At 34.0% G+C, this 15,361-nt stretch overlaps 1 protein-coding gene across 1 annotated transcript; it reads left to right on the forward strand.

The window, feature by feature from the left end:
* The first annotated feature begins 3,936 nt into the window (after positions 1–3,936).
* On the forward strand, positions 3,937–11,289 carry LOC143596386 (ent-copalyl diphosphate synthase 1-like). The gene is made up of 14 exons (XM_077075173.1): positions 3,937–4,273; positions 5,076–5,138; positions 5,963–6,048; positions 6,147–6,453; positions 6,975–7,158; positions 7,261–7,475; positions 7,612–7,845; positions 8,301–8,527; positions 8,662–8,777; positions 9,287–9,385; positions 9,781–10,029; positions 10,447–10,558; positions 10,657–10,848; positions 10,955–11,289. The coding sequence occupies exons 1-14, from the start codon at positions 4,180–4,182 to the stop codon at positions 11,177–11,179; spliced, it is 2,403 nt and encodes an 800-aa protein (XP_076931288.1). The 5' UTR covers positions 3,937–4,179; the 3' UTR covers positions 11,180–11,289.
* The last annotated feature ends 4,072 nt before the right edge of the window (positions 11,290–15,361 follow it).

A 15,361-nucleotide genomic window follows, 5' to 3' on the forward strand; every position in this document is an offset into this window, starting at 1 on the left:
GTATGTATGTATGTATGTATATATTTAAATTATTTATGACGTCATCCGGGTCAAACACCGGTCCACCCTCCCAGGTCAGTCCGACCTTTGACCCAGTAAGGCGTTCGGGTCAACGTCCGGCCCAGGTCTGAAAACATTGATAATAATAATAACTAAATAAGATTCCTTTATTTGATTCCATGCGTATAACACCACGATTTCCTGCTAACTTTAGAGACTCTCGAAGTCGTGTGCACTAGGGGTGCTCTTCGGGTTTGTTTTTCGGGTTTCGGGTTTTTCGGGTTTCAAAGTTTTAAATCTTGACTCAAAACCCAACCCAAATCTCCCATGGGTTTTTCGGGTTTGGGTTTTTTCGGGTTGAGTTAATCGGGTTTCATGTATCCTAGAAAAAAAACACAAAACCACAAATTTTTTAAAAACTATAATGCTAAAATTAAAACAAAATATTATTCTTTGCTTATAACACATATAATCAAATAATAAATTAACCTAACTTGATAAAACAATTCGAAATAATAGTAAAACTAACTCGAACCATAATCGTATTCAAGCGGACGTAAATTGGTTGTTCGATTATGGTTGCTATTAGTAATAAATGGAATTAATAAATTGGTTGTTCGATTATGGTTGCTATTAGTAATAAACGGAATTCATAAATTATTAATAAGCAATCGATCCATAATAGTTAGAATGACAACAGTCGATTAGAGCCAGATTCTGATTACTTTAATGACTAACACTTAGCCTAATACATAAAAATATATTTAATTTCAAAATTAAAAGTTTATTCGGGTTGACTCAAATCTTCTAAATCAAACCCGAGAACCAACCCGAATTACTTCGGTTCGGGTTCGGGTTTGTCTTTTCTCGGGTTCAGGTTCTTTGACTCGGGTTAGTTCGGATACGGGTACGGGTTTTTTCAGGTTGGGTTTCGTTAGGATAAAAATGACAGCACTAGTGTGAATATAACCTCAAAAGTCAAAAAACTTAACTTCATTAGTATGTATTCGACCACATGAGTTTGAACGTGTTTAATAATGTCTTATTTTATATTTGTTATGCTTATAAATATAGAGTTTTCTATTAACTAGTATTTTTCACTTATATGCTTGTCTACCTACCCCTAACTTTAATATACTAAAATGCCGTAGTGTAAATTATTGTATTAAATAATATGATTACTTTATAAAATAATAACCAGCTTTAAAAATTGTTTTAATTAGATTACTGATAAAAACTTTTGTTTCAATCAGGTTATTGAACTTTTATTTTTGTTCCAATCCTAGATATTTTACCTGGGTAGTAGGTAATATAGGTTTTTTTTCTAATTTTTTAATATTTTTACTTTGCATATAATTACTTTTAAAGGCTGCGAAAATTATTAAAAATACGAAATATAATTTTAAAATTCCGAAAATTTACAAAAAAAAGTCAAAAAATTGCAATATATTGCAAAAATTGAAAAAACAATGCAAAAATGTTCAAATTTTTTTTTTAAAAAAATTGCAATAAATTACAATCCTTATAGTTATATTGTTAACATGTGGCAAATGGGTTGGGTTGGGTCGAAACGGGTCATGGGTCGAAACGGGTAAGGGTCGAAACGGTTATGGTCGAAACGGGTCACTTAAAAAAGGATTGTTTTGGTTCGGGTCGGAACGGGATAGGGTCAACGGGTTCAGATTAGAACGGGTCAAGGTCGGAACGTGTCAAAACAGGTTTCAGGTCAGTTTTTTTTACCAACAAATCAACGCGTTTTCAACACGTTACAGCTCGTTTTAACAACAAAAGCTCGATTAAGTGATTTTTCAGTTCGTTTCAGCACTTAACAGCTCATTTAAGCGACCTTTCAGTTCGTTTCAGCACCTAACAGCTCGTTTAAGCGAAATTTCAGTTCGTTTAAGCACTTAACAGCTCATTTAAGCGACTTTTCAATTCGTTTCAGCACCTAACAGGTCGTTTAAGCGATTTTTCAGTTCGTTTCAACACCTAACAGTTCGTCAAAGCGATTTTTCAGTTCGTTTAAGCACTTAACAGCTCATTTAAGCCATTTTTCAGTTCGTTTCAGCATCTAACAGCTCGTTTAAGAGATTTTTCAGTTCATTTCATCACTTAACAGCTCGTTTAAGCGATTTTTCAGTTCATTTCAGCATCCAACAGCTCGTTTAAGCGATTTTTCAGTTCTTTTCAGCAACGAACAGCTCGTTTAAGGACTTTTCAGTTCATTTCAGAACTTAACAGCTCATTTAAGCGATTTTTCAGTTTGTTTAAGCACCTAACAGCTCGTTTAAGCGATTTTTCAGTTCGTTTCAGCACTTAACAGACCGTTTAAGCGATTTTTCAGTTTGTTTCAACACCTAACAACTCGTTTAAGCGATTTTTCAGTTCGTATCAGTACCTAAAAGCTCATTTAAATGATTTTTCAGTTCGTTTAAGCGTTTTTCAATTCGTTTAAGCACGTTTTGACCAAAATGGGTTGTTTTGGTTCGGGTTGAAACGGGTTAGGGTCAACAGGTTCGGGTCAGAACGGGTCCGGGTCGGAACGGGTTCAGGTAGGAAATGTTAAAACGGGTTTCAGGTCGTTTTTTTTGTTTTTATGTTTGTTGAACGAGGACAACGGACGAAACGTTTTAGTTTTTTTTTACTTTTTTTGTTTTTGTTTTATATTTTGAATTATGGTTAGAATGACAACAGTCGATTAGAGCCAGATTCTGATAATTTTAGTGACTAACACTTAGCTTATTATACATAAAAATATATTTAATTTTAAAACTAAAAGTTTATTCGGGTTTTTCGGGTTGAATCAAATCTTCTAAATCAAACCCGCGAACCAACCCGAAGTGTAAAGCGATCGGTGTTAGAGCCATTAGTAATCAAAAAGGGTATGGACGTAAGAAAATTGTTCGAAAAAATGATTTGACGATGAAGAAAGATGATCAAAGATTAGAGAAGAAAGTAGGGGTGTGCAAGAAACCGAAAAAACCGTTTCAAAACCGAAAAAACCAAAAAATCCAAACCGTAAAACCGAAACCGAAACAAAAACCGACAGTTTGGTTTTATGTTTTTGTAAAAACCGAACTAACGGTTCGGTTTTGGTTTTCCATGTAATAAAAACCAAAAAACCGAACCGAACCGAACCGAATTCCTAAATTTTTATTTTTTATTATAAGTAATTTATAAGAATTTAATAAATATGTAACTCAAATATTTTTGGTCAAATGTACAATAGTATATTAGTTAACAACGAATAAAATTATTTATACTTAAATTCATTATTTTTGTCAACTTTTTTTTTCGGCCTAAAACTTTTAAGCTTAAATTGCAAAACCGAAAAACACCGAAACCGAACCAAAACCAAAATGAAAACCGAAAAACCGTAACCGAAAAAACCGAAACCGAACGGTTTCAAAAAATTCAAAAACCGAAGTTTTGGTTTTCGGTTCGGTTTTAACCCAAAACCGCACCGAACCGCATCACACACACCCCTAGAAGAAAGTGAGATTGAGTGGGTTCATAAAATATTTTACAGGGTTTTCTTTTCATTTTAATTTTTTTTATGCAAATATAAAATTAAGTATATAGTTAAATTATTAGAGCATTCCCAACCCATTCCCCATAATTATGTGAGGGGAATTAGTAAATTATAGGGTGGATTTTAAATGGTTGTGAGTGTAGGGTGAAGAGAGAAATGTAGTGATTTTTTGTAAATTTGTGGAAACAAAGTTTGTCCCTATTTATTTTTTAATATTTGTTGAATTGGTTGTGAGTAGAGGAGAGAGAAAACTGTAATAATAAAAGTATAAAATGTATTATTTAATAATATAAAAAAGAAATGTAGTGTTTTGTAGTGTAGTTATAGGGATAAGGATGGGAGACGGGCTATGAATGCTCTTACTCCATATACATTTCACTGTTAATAAATAAAAATACACCTCACATATACAATTAATTATAAGAAAACAACAATGATTCCATTTTCATATTCTGAGCATCACTTGGGACCTGGATATTGTCTTCTTGCCTCATCCAGTCACTCTCTAGCCAAAGTATATATGATTACAATTATATTATGAAAGCTAAGTGACATTAATGTGAAGGCTTATAAATTGCCCCCCTAGGGTGACACAACTTCAATTCATTATACCTCATCCAAAACCAAATCTCTCTAGTTCATTATCCATGAAGATTGGAGTCATCATCTCTCCTACCACCACCTTCCACCACCGCGCTTCTCCGCCAATCGCTTCTTATCATTGTCTCCCTCCCTCCACTAGTCTCTCTCTCTCTCTCTCTCTCTCTCTATTTTGATCATTGCTTCTTGTATTAGATTAATGCATGTTTGTATGTGACATACATATGAATGAATGTTGATAGAAACCGATTTACCCTAGTCGAATTTCCTAACATATGTGTGTCTGTGTGTATGTATGTACGTACGTATATGTGTATGTATGTATTTATGTATGTATGTGTGTGTGAGAGAGAGATCCAAATTATAAGATCTTTCGTGTATAATCTTGCATAATCCCAAATGTTTTCAGTACGTTCTGATACGTAAACCAAACAAGACAATGCAAGCAAAGGTTTATAGATTTAATATATGTATCCGTGTATACATAGACATACAGACATACGTATGTATGTATGTATGTATGTATGTATGTACGTACGTACGTAAACCAAACACGACAATGCAAGCAAAGGTTTATAGATTTAAATATATGTATCCGTGTATACATAGACATATGTATGTATGTATGTGTGTGTATTTGTTATGATTTAAAATTATAAGTTTTTTATGAAAAAGAAGAAACAAGGCAAGATGGACAAAGTAGCATAAGTTATGACAAAAAATAAAACAACTTTAAAATCCTTATCCTTATGAAGATCTCTATGCGCATGTGTTGGACTCCACTGTTGAAATGAAGCAGAAAAATACAAGATTTATAATCATCATTATAACTTTATTCCTATCTACATTGATATCAACCACTTAATGTTATTGTTGTCAACTTACCATACGTAATTTAAATCAATCAATCTCTAATTATTGCCGTGTTTCTGTTACATTACAGGAAGTGCATTTCTTAGAAACACCGGGTTCCAGTGTAACGCGGTATCAAAGTCTCGTACACAAGGTATATAATTGTATACACACGTTTAATACAGAACCAAGTTTAAGTAGACGTCATCAAAAAATGGATTTATACTTGTTTATATTTTTTTTTATTTTTTCTAATGTAGTATTAAAAATATTTATGTAAGAGTTTATTTTTATCTTTGGTATTATTAGATTTCTAATGTAGTATTAAAAATATTTATGTATGAGTTTATTTTTATCTTTGGTATTATTAGAAACAAACTTCATTCTATGATTACTAATAGTAAGATTCCAACAAATGTGTTTTTGTCATTTATATACTAGGGTTTTTTTTTTTTCCGAGCGGTGACTTTCACAGTTAAGCTACTGCGCGAACACGTCGCGCCCCACCACCCCACTCAGGCCAACTATGTTGACATGATCGGGATCCACGCTGGCATCCGAGTTTGGCTTGGCGTTCCCGGTAAAACCCAGTTGGCTCACCCCGCCCGAAGTCACGACAAGTTTTAATGCTATGGTAAAATCCGGTCGAAATCAGAATTTGAACCCTGGACATCCGGGTTATCCATCACGTTTCCTGCCATTGGGGCAAGCCCCGATGGTTAATCATTTATATACTAGTTATTTGTATTACTTGACTAGTTATTTGTATTACTTGACATGTGTGTTGATTTAATAATTTAAATATTTATATTTTCTGATCGTCTATTATCATGACATTTAATATAAGGGTTCAATTCCTGTACAGTGTAACATTTAGTCGTTCAATTTTTTTTTTCACATTTCTCGTAATAATTAATATATAACCGGTTATTAAATATTCACTGGTTATTGCATGTGTTCCTGTGTGGGTTGGTGTAGAGTACTTTGATGTACTTGAAAAGAATGATGTGCCTTTTATCAACTGGGACGATGACAACGTTGAGGACCACTTCGATACAACTAAGGTTGCAATTTGTTTCTACTTTTATGTTCTTACATTTGATATCTACTAACATTTGTTTTTTACTTTGTTTTGTCTTAATCTTCATTCCTATGTAAAAAGATTTTGTACCCGAGTGATGATGTTAAGCGGTTTGTTGACATCATTAAATCGATGTTCGGTTCTATGAATGATGGAGAAATTAACGTGTCAGCTTATGATACGGCTTGGGTTGCACTCGTGCAAGATGTTAATGGTGGTGGTTGCCCGCAATTTCCATCAAGTTTGGAGTGGATCGCGAACAATCAACTGCCCGATGGGTCTTGGGGGGACCGCGTATTGTTTTTTGCTCATGATAGGATTATTAATACGTTGGCTTGTGTTATCGCGCTAACTTGTTGGAATGTTCATCCCAATAAATGTGAAAAAGGTAACATTATAAAACATATTTGTACTCTTTCCCTTTACAAACATTTATATAAAGTCTTACATTTTGACATTATCACTACTTTTTAATTTATTTTTCGTAATCAAATTATGTTTTTATACCAAATCAAATTATGTCTAAAATTTAATTAACTTAATAAACAAATATTTGTTGGTAAATAATTTATATAAATTAAATTAGTGTATAAATAGAAATAAAAATTCTGTAAAAAGTATAAGTTAATGTTCCAAAACTAAAACATTACACTAAAATTAATTCTAATTATATAAATGCTATGTAAAAGTCAAAGAGATAGTCTAAATCTTTGTTACAGTTCGATAGTTATTTACTTATTTAACGACATTTATCTTTATTTTGTACATCTTTTAATATTTTTAGTTATTAATTTGTACATGACAAATAAAAATTTTGGTGGTGTTTTGTCACTAAAAGGAGATGTCATGTCACCCTTTAAGTCGTCGCTATGTTGACGTTGTGTCACTAAAAACTGATGGTTGCAACAGGAATCAAATTTCTTAAAGATAACATAAGTAAACTTGAAGACGAGAATGCGGAACATATGCCAATTGGCTTCGAAGTAGCGTTTCCTTCGCTTATAGACATAGCAAGGAAGCTAAATATCGAAGTCCCTGAGGATACTCCAGCCTTAAAAGAAATTTATGCACGACGAAACCTAAAGCTCAAAAAGTAAGCATTTTTACACGCCTTTTTTTTTAAAAGCAACTTATGGTAGCGAATTAGGTTGCTTTCATAGGACACTCGACATGAACATTTTTTTTTGACGAATAGGATACCGATGGAAATATTGCATAAAGTACCGACAACTTTACTTCATAGTTTGGAAGGAATGTCGAATTTGGAGTGGGAAAAACTTTTGAAATTGCAATGTAAAGATGGGTCATTTCTCTTTTCTCCATCATCAACTGCTTTTGCACTTATGCAAACAAAAGATAAAAAGTGTCTTCAATATCTTACAAATATTGTTACCAAATTCAACGGTGGAGGTATGTTTTAATGATGGTTTATGGGACAAACTCTTTTGTTGTTCTTAAAAAAGAAATGTTTCTAATAATGGAATTTATGATTTTTTTTATTTTTTATTTTTTTTATTTTTAATTTTTGGGTTTTGATCATTTGTAGTTCCTAATGTCTACCCGGTGGATCTTTTCGAGCATATTTGGGTAGTGGATCGCCTTCAACGACTAGGGATATCTCGCTATTTTGAGTCAGAGATCACGGATTGCGTTAAGTACATTCATGAGTATTGGACAAAGGATGGGATTTGTTGGGCGAAAAACTCGAATGTACAAGATATTGATGATACCGCGATGGGCTTTAGGATATTAAGAATGCATGGTTATGAAATTACTTCAGGTTGGTTTCTTGATTTAGTATGTCACTACAAATAAGATTACTTTTACACAAGGAACTATCCGTCGGTAAAAATACCAAGCGTCATAATTTGTCGGTGAAAGTATGTAGGAAAATCGGGCTTCACCAATGAATTTTACTGACAGATCATCAATGAACATTAACGGGTTGCTAACGAATATGATCACTAACGTCGTTTTTAAAAACTAATTTTTCTTTTTTGATATTTTATTCGTTGGTGATCACTGAATGATCACCGGACGTTTAAAATTTATTTTTCTTTCCTTTTAATTGGATTTTTGTTAGTGATTACCAACGGATTACCAATGACCTTAAAATTTCGTTTTTTCATTTTTTCTAACAAATTTTGCCATCGGCGAAGTTCTGTTTACTAGTATTGCATTAAAAAGTATCTTTAGGGATGATGAACTCAACATAAATGTGCTCTTTTGTGACAGATGTATTTCGACAATTTGAGAAAGACGGTAAATTTGTATGCTTTGTTGGCCAGTCAACACAAGCTGTTACCGGGATGTTCAACTTGTATAGGGCTTCTCAAGTGCTCTTCCCCGGAGAGACGATTCTTGAAGATGCCAAGAAATTTTCATACAATTATTTGAAGGAAAAACAATCGGTAAATGAGCTTGTTGATAAATGGATCATTGCCAAAGACTTGCCTGGTGAGGTATGCAAATAGTACTTTAAAAGGAATAAAGAAAATTAGCGACGAATGTGTCGAGAAATTGTCACAAAAGACTATTTGTGACGTGTATTTATACAAATTTAGTTATGCTAACTCAATGGAATGTAAATCAACAGGTTGGATACGCGCTTAATATGCCATGGTATGCAAGCTTACCGCGACTCGAGACAAGATGTTACTTAGAACAGTACGGGGGCGAGGACGATGTTTGGATCGGAAAAACCTTATACAGGTAATTCTACGAGTTTGTGTAATTACACATAAAACTTAATGAAACTAATATGTATAATACATAAAAATGAAAAACTGTCGTGTAACAATTTGTATCCACGTTAGTGAACAAAGGTAAATATGACCTACATGTCTGCAAAGCTTCAAAAAGCAAAAGTATCCCCTCTCTTTCATGTCAGTCCGCCCGAATGAAATTTCATCATCTCGCTCTCAATTTTAACAGACGTCACTTTGTTTCTTCGCTCCCTATTTACCCTATCTCACAATAATACTTATTTTCCTATTTACCCTATCTCACAATAATGTTTAGTTTTTTAATACTTTGAAAATCTAAGCTTTCACATTTTAATGTTTGAAATGATTTAAATAATTAAGTTTTAATACATTTAAGTTTAAACATAAAAAAACGGTTTAAACATGCCGTATTCAGGTTATATGATTTTTAGTGTGTGTGTTAGAGTTACATAGATAGATATACGAGTCATGTTTATGTTGAATAATTCAATGCAGGATGGGGAACGTGAGCAATAACACGTACCTTGAAATGGCTAAATTGGACTATAACAATTGTCTAGCTGTGCATCAGCTCGAATGGAACACGATTCAACAGTAAGTTGGCTATTTTTGTCACATAATCGATCCGGTTGAGTACTATAGGTCTTTGGTTGTACTATTTTCTAAAGGATAAAAAAAACTTTTATAACCTTTTTAAAATCTAGTTTAATGATTCATTTACTATATCAGACTTCATATTTTGTTTATTTTATATTTTAAATTGCGTGATCTGTTAATATTACAAATTCACCAAAAGATAACGTAATTCCATATTAGTTAGATATATATTTTTATTATTATTATTATTATTATTATTATCAAATATTTGTTTTTTAAACCAGTCCGGCCAATGAACCAATAAGAGTGTTGGTTTGATGACTAATCTGGTTGAAAGTAGTGAACTTCAAGGTTTAGACGAATGGAACCTAATTGACTTTGTATGTATGCAGATGGTATATGGATTCTAGTATTGAACAGTTTGGGACTAACAATATCACAGGCCTTTTAGTCGCTTATTACCTGGCTGCTGCCAGCATATTCGAGCCTGAAAAATCCAAAGAGCGAATTGCGTGGGCTAAAACCATGATATTAATGGATACCATCTCCTCATTTTTTGATTCGTCACATCTATCAAAAGAGGATAGAACGGCTTTTGTTGATGCATTTAGAAACGAATTCTCTTTCAGAAAACATTCCAAGTACGTTTTTCATTCTAGTGCTTTTTCAAAATTGTGACCCGAGCATGTGGTTAGTTTCGTTCGGTGGGTTGGGGGGGGGGGTCGGATGGTTGAACCGGTGACCAAGTTTGTGATCACACAAGGTTTGGATTTAAAAAAAAGTTTTAGAAGTTTATAATTTGTATTATTATAATCGAAGATATCCTATATATTTTTTATAATTTATTTGAACATTTTAAATTACTTTTAATCTCATCGATTTTAAGTCCGATCTGACTAGTGAATCAGTAAGTCGGCCGGTTTGATGACCGATTACTAGGCATCTGTTTTTCTTCTTAAAAGAGTTTCTTGTCAAGTTTGTGTCGTAAAACTTTTAGCGACTAATATATTCTGTTGTCGAATAGTTTTCAATAGTATTTGCTTTGTTTGGTTGCTCAGAAATGAACCATGGCACGAAGTTATGGTTGCACTTCTTAAAACACTACATACGTTTGCTTTGGACGCACTTATGGCTCACAGTCAAGACATCCATCCGCAACTCCACCATGCCGTAAGTGCAACATAACCCTTATGGTTCCGTTTTTGCGACAACACACATAGTCGCTAGTATCACTTACATTCGTGTTTTTTTTTTTCGTTTTATATTAGTGGGAAACATGGTTAACGAGGTGGGAAGATGGAGTAGAAGTGACCGGAGAAGCGGAATTGATTATACAAATGATAAACTTGACTGCTGGCCGGAGGCTATCGAAAGAGTTGTCAACTCATCCTCAATACCGACAGCTCTCAAGTGTCACTAATAACATTTGTCATGAATTATCTAACTTACAGAACTCCAAGGTAAACTTTTTTTTTTGACTAATTTAAGTGTCATTAAATATTTTCACATATTTAGTTTTTTATGAGGTGGCTTGTCGTTCTAAAAAAATTACTTTTTATCGTGTAGGAGAAGCATATGGTGAGTGACAACGGGATTATAAGTTACACAACGATGGACTTGAAAATGCAAAAACTTGTGCAACTTGTATTTCGCGACTCACCCGATGGCCTTGACCGGGATCTGAAGCAGATGTTCCTAACCGTCGCAAAAACATTCTACTACAAGGCGTATTGTGATCATAAGACGATAAATATGCATATCTCCAAAGTGTTATTCGAGATTGTAATTTAAAAGCATTGGTAAATCTCATATTTGTTAGTATATCAAAAGAAACAATGTTAATAAATAATATTAGGAGATTTAAACTACAATGCTATTAATTTGAGATTATCAATTAGTTCAATTTTGTTGTATTTTAGTCGCAAATCCCTCTAATCTGTTTTGTCACCATTATTATAACCATTTGCGGCGGGCTGTTTGCAACAACCACCATGTTGCAACTGGCCACCCGTTTATGACCGAATTTCGGTCTCCTTGTTTGTGACCGACAACCGCCCTATTTTGTGACCCGCTTGCAATTTGCAGCTGCTCTAGTTTGAGACCTCATTGTGTCCACCTAGTTTGTGACCCGCTTGCAATTTGCAACATACTTCCAACTATGTTGCGACTGCTAATTAGTTTATGCTTAAACTAATTTCTTTCTGGTTTTTGCGGCCGAAATTGAATAATCACAATTTTTGCGGCTGCTTTGAGACCAAAATAGGTACGAACGTGCGACTGTTTTGCGACCGAATTAGTCGCTAAATTTTACCACTGGCAAGTTCGGTCCTGACTGAGTAAACTAAAGAAGATAAAATCATCTAACAAATATATATGACTTTTATGTCTAAATTTTTTCATTTTTAAATTTTAGTTTAATAAAAGCCGTAAAGTTATATTTTATTGGGACAAGTGGTTAAAAACCCTCTCACCTTAATGTAAGTTATTTGTTTTGATTTCGTCTTCTTGCTGAAACCCATGTTTTTATTTCGAACAACCAACAAAAAATTTATTAAAACAAACTAGTAAGATGCTAGAACACCAACACATCAAAAAATGAAAAATAAAAATTACACTTTAAACATACACCAATTCTTCCACATAATTTCCTTCAATTTCCCCTATTCTTTATCCATAAAAATCCTAACACTTTTACTTCCTCGATCAGGCTTGAGATTGAGACAGGAGACCCGCTATGAACAAGGTTGTTTCTCTTTTTCCATAGACACTAACTCGCAACCAAACAAACCGCTTGGAACACTTTTGCTTTCTCATGCGAAAGCTTGGAGAATTTATGGTTTAATAAAACCTTTGCTGTAGTTAAAAAAACCATGAAATTGATAGGGTATTGGCAGAATTAGAAAATTAGAAAAGTAAAATGAAATGAAATGTTAAGGTGATAGATTAAGAGACATGAGTGGATTTATGCATGGTGGATGAGGGGCATGTATCTTTGAGAACACAATCATTAAAAGCATCATTTTAGCCAAACTCATATCAAACAATAGCTATCAAAGTTACATGTGGCCCATATTTATAAATGCTAATGTCATGATGTTCATGGTTCAATTTTGTCTTTATAGATTGAATTTAAATAATATAATAAAGTACTAGATTTTAAAGTGATTAAAGTCGTGTGACAATGTTATTGGTGAAATTATTTGTTTGAAGTTATTATTATTATTATTATTAGGGAAATTGGATTTTAATATTCCCAACTTTCGCTTATTGGCCGCTGACACTCCCAACTTACAAATTGACCGCTAGCACTCCCAACTTTTCACATATATTCTTGTACCACTCTAGTCGTTAAAAAACAATAATGTCATTAGTGTTTGGGCAAAAAGTGCAAAATGGCTAAGTTAAAGGTAAAATCAAAACTTATTTTAAATATATCTCACCACCATCACCTTCCTCCACTGCACTACTACCACCCACTACCAACCGCCACCTCCAGCCACTACCTACTACGACCCACCACCAACCACCACCGCCGCCGCCACCACCACCCACCTCCTGCCAACGCCTATCACCACCACTACAACCACCCACTGCCCCTACCCTTAACAGCCTCCACTACCACCATCACCACTGCAACCACCCACCACAACCACCACCTGGTTCGTGTAGTTGGTGGTGGTAGGTGGCGGCGGTGGTAGTGGGGGGTGGCTGCAAGTGATGGCGGGTGGGGCAGTGGTTATGGTGGTTGCAATGGTGGTGGTGGTAAGCGGTGACGGTGGTGGGTGGTGGTGGTGAGCGGCTGTGGTGGCGGTGTAAGTAGTGGTGGTGTTAGGTGGTGGCAATAGGTGGCGATGGAGGGAGGTGATGATGGTAGAATATATATTTAAAAAAAAATTGATTTTACTTTTAACTTAGTCATTTTACACTTTTTGCCCAAAAACTAACGACGGGAGTGGTATAGGAAAATATGTGAAAAGTTAGGAGTGTCAACGACCAATTTGTAAATTGGGAGTGCCAGCGGCCAATAAGCAAAAGTTGGGAGTATTAAAATCCAATTTCCCTTATTATTATTATTATTTGTAAAAGGTAGATAGAAATAATAAAACTAGTAAATTGAGATGATTTGAGAATATAATTTGTACATTCCACCATCAATTTACTACCACCATCACAGGTTGGGTATTCTTTTTTTCATCACAGGTTGGGTATTCTTTTTTTCTTCCTCAAGGTCTTATTATTCATCGATTACTATCACAACTTATCATTTGATTATGACGTCGGATGTTGGTTACAGGATCCCCTTCCTATAACAAGGCTAACACGTTTCTATTTTACATATCATACTCATTTTCACGAAGAACTCTAGGTCGTCTGAGAATTTCCATTTTGTTGAGCCTTTGATCTAAGTCCATATTAAATTGGTGTTTCTTCATGTATATTAATAAGAATCATCGTTAGTTATTATTCAAGAGAAATGTTGTCGGTTTTAACCTCTCTTTAAACATTTAAAAGACTTAAATGTTGTGATGCAAATCACTGAGGTGGTTTGAGTGACCCAATTATCGGTGGGGGGGGGGGGGACGTAAAATTGTTTAAAATTTGCGATTTCAGTATAAAAGTTTACAATTTATGATTTCAGATCCTGGCCTTTCACTTTCGTCACAATAAACAATGTTTTTAATTATTTTAATACATTTGTTAAAATAGGAGAGTGTTTTGATCTTTTTAGCTAATGCGCAGGTGCTAATGCAAATAGTGCATAACAATACGAAAAGAAATCACTTTAAAGCTTTTTGTCATAATCATGTAGAGTTGGTTTTTAACTTATTTACTCATGAATTAATATCGGGCGGTTACGAGTTACATACTGAAATAATTTTAAATTTTTAATCATATATATATACTTACAAGTTACAACTAGAGTCGTAGATGTGTAAAAGAACCGGTTTGGGCCAAACCAGTTTGTAACCCGACCCAGCCCATAGGTTTGTACCAGTTCGTATTCTCGTTCTTTGAAACTCGTTTATAACCCGAATCGGTAGTAAAATACCAGTTAAAACCATTTTTTTTGTGCACAAACGGTTTGTTAGTTTGTAAGCCTGCAGTTTCGTCTTTCAAAACCGGTTTGTAACCTGAACCAGTTGGCCCATTGGGCTTTCAAACCAAGTCGGTTCATAACCGAAACCGTTTTGAATAAAACCCCAATTGTACATGTCTAGTTACAACTTACAACTTACAACTTACAACTCACTCCTTTTATGAATATTTGGTTTTGGGAAATTGGGCTACAACTAGAGTGGAGGATGGTTGATTCTACTTTGGGCTTTGCCACTAGCAAAAACTTATGTACAAATTTTTTTAATAGAATTTGTGTATTGTTAGTGTGTGACTTCGTAAATCACTACATATATTGGGCCTAGTAAAATGTGTAATTGGGTCAACCCGTAAAAATACTTCTTTTGTACAGAAAAAAAATATACTTAAACCCAAATTAATAGTATTGGAATCGATTTCTGCAGTTTCCAAGCCATTCTTGCAAGCTCGAGCACAAAATTTTGGTATTCATAGGACCAGCAAATAGACCTTATTGTATTCTAAGCGGGTTTGATCTGTTTGGGTCATGCTAACATAACAAAATAATATTAAGGGTAGTGTACTTTAGTTCTTGAAAAAAGAAGACATGCCTTATTGTAAGATGAGAAGGGTCTTACTAATGTCACACCAACAAACGCTAATCGGTATAAGTCCATCAATGACATAATAATCTTTTAATAAGATGCATCAAACGTGTATGCTTACTTATAAACATTACAAACTAGGGGTATTTATGGTTCGGTTAAGGTCAGTTTTAAGCTAAACCCGAACCAAAAACCAAAACTTCAATTTTGAATTTTTGAAACCATCAACTTTCAGTTTTTCCAATTTTCGATTTTGGGTTCTTTTCGTTTTGCTGGTTGTAAAGAAAATTTTGGT

Source organism: Bidens hawaiensis, unplaced genomic scaffold (genome assembly GCF_021521415.1).
Source record: "Bidens hawaiensis isolate Kalapana, Puna unplaced genomic scaffold, B.hawaiensis_p1.1 tig00046324_1, whole genome shotgun sequence".
Lineage (NCBI taxonomy): Eukaryota > Viridiplantae > Streptophyta > Magnoliopsida > Asterales > Asteraceae > Bidens > Bidens hawaiensis.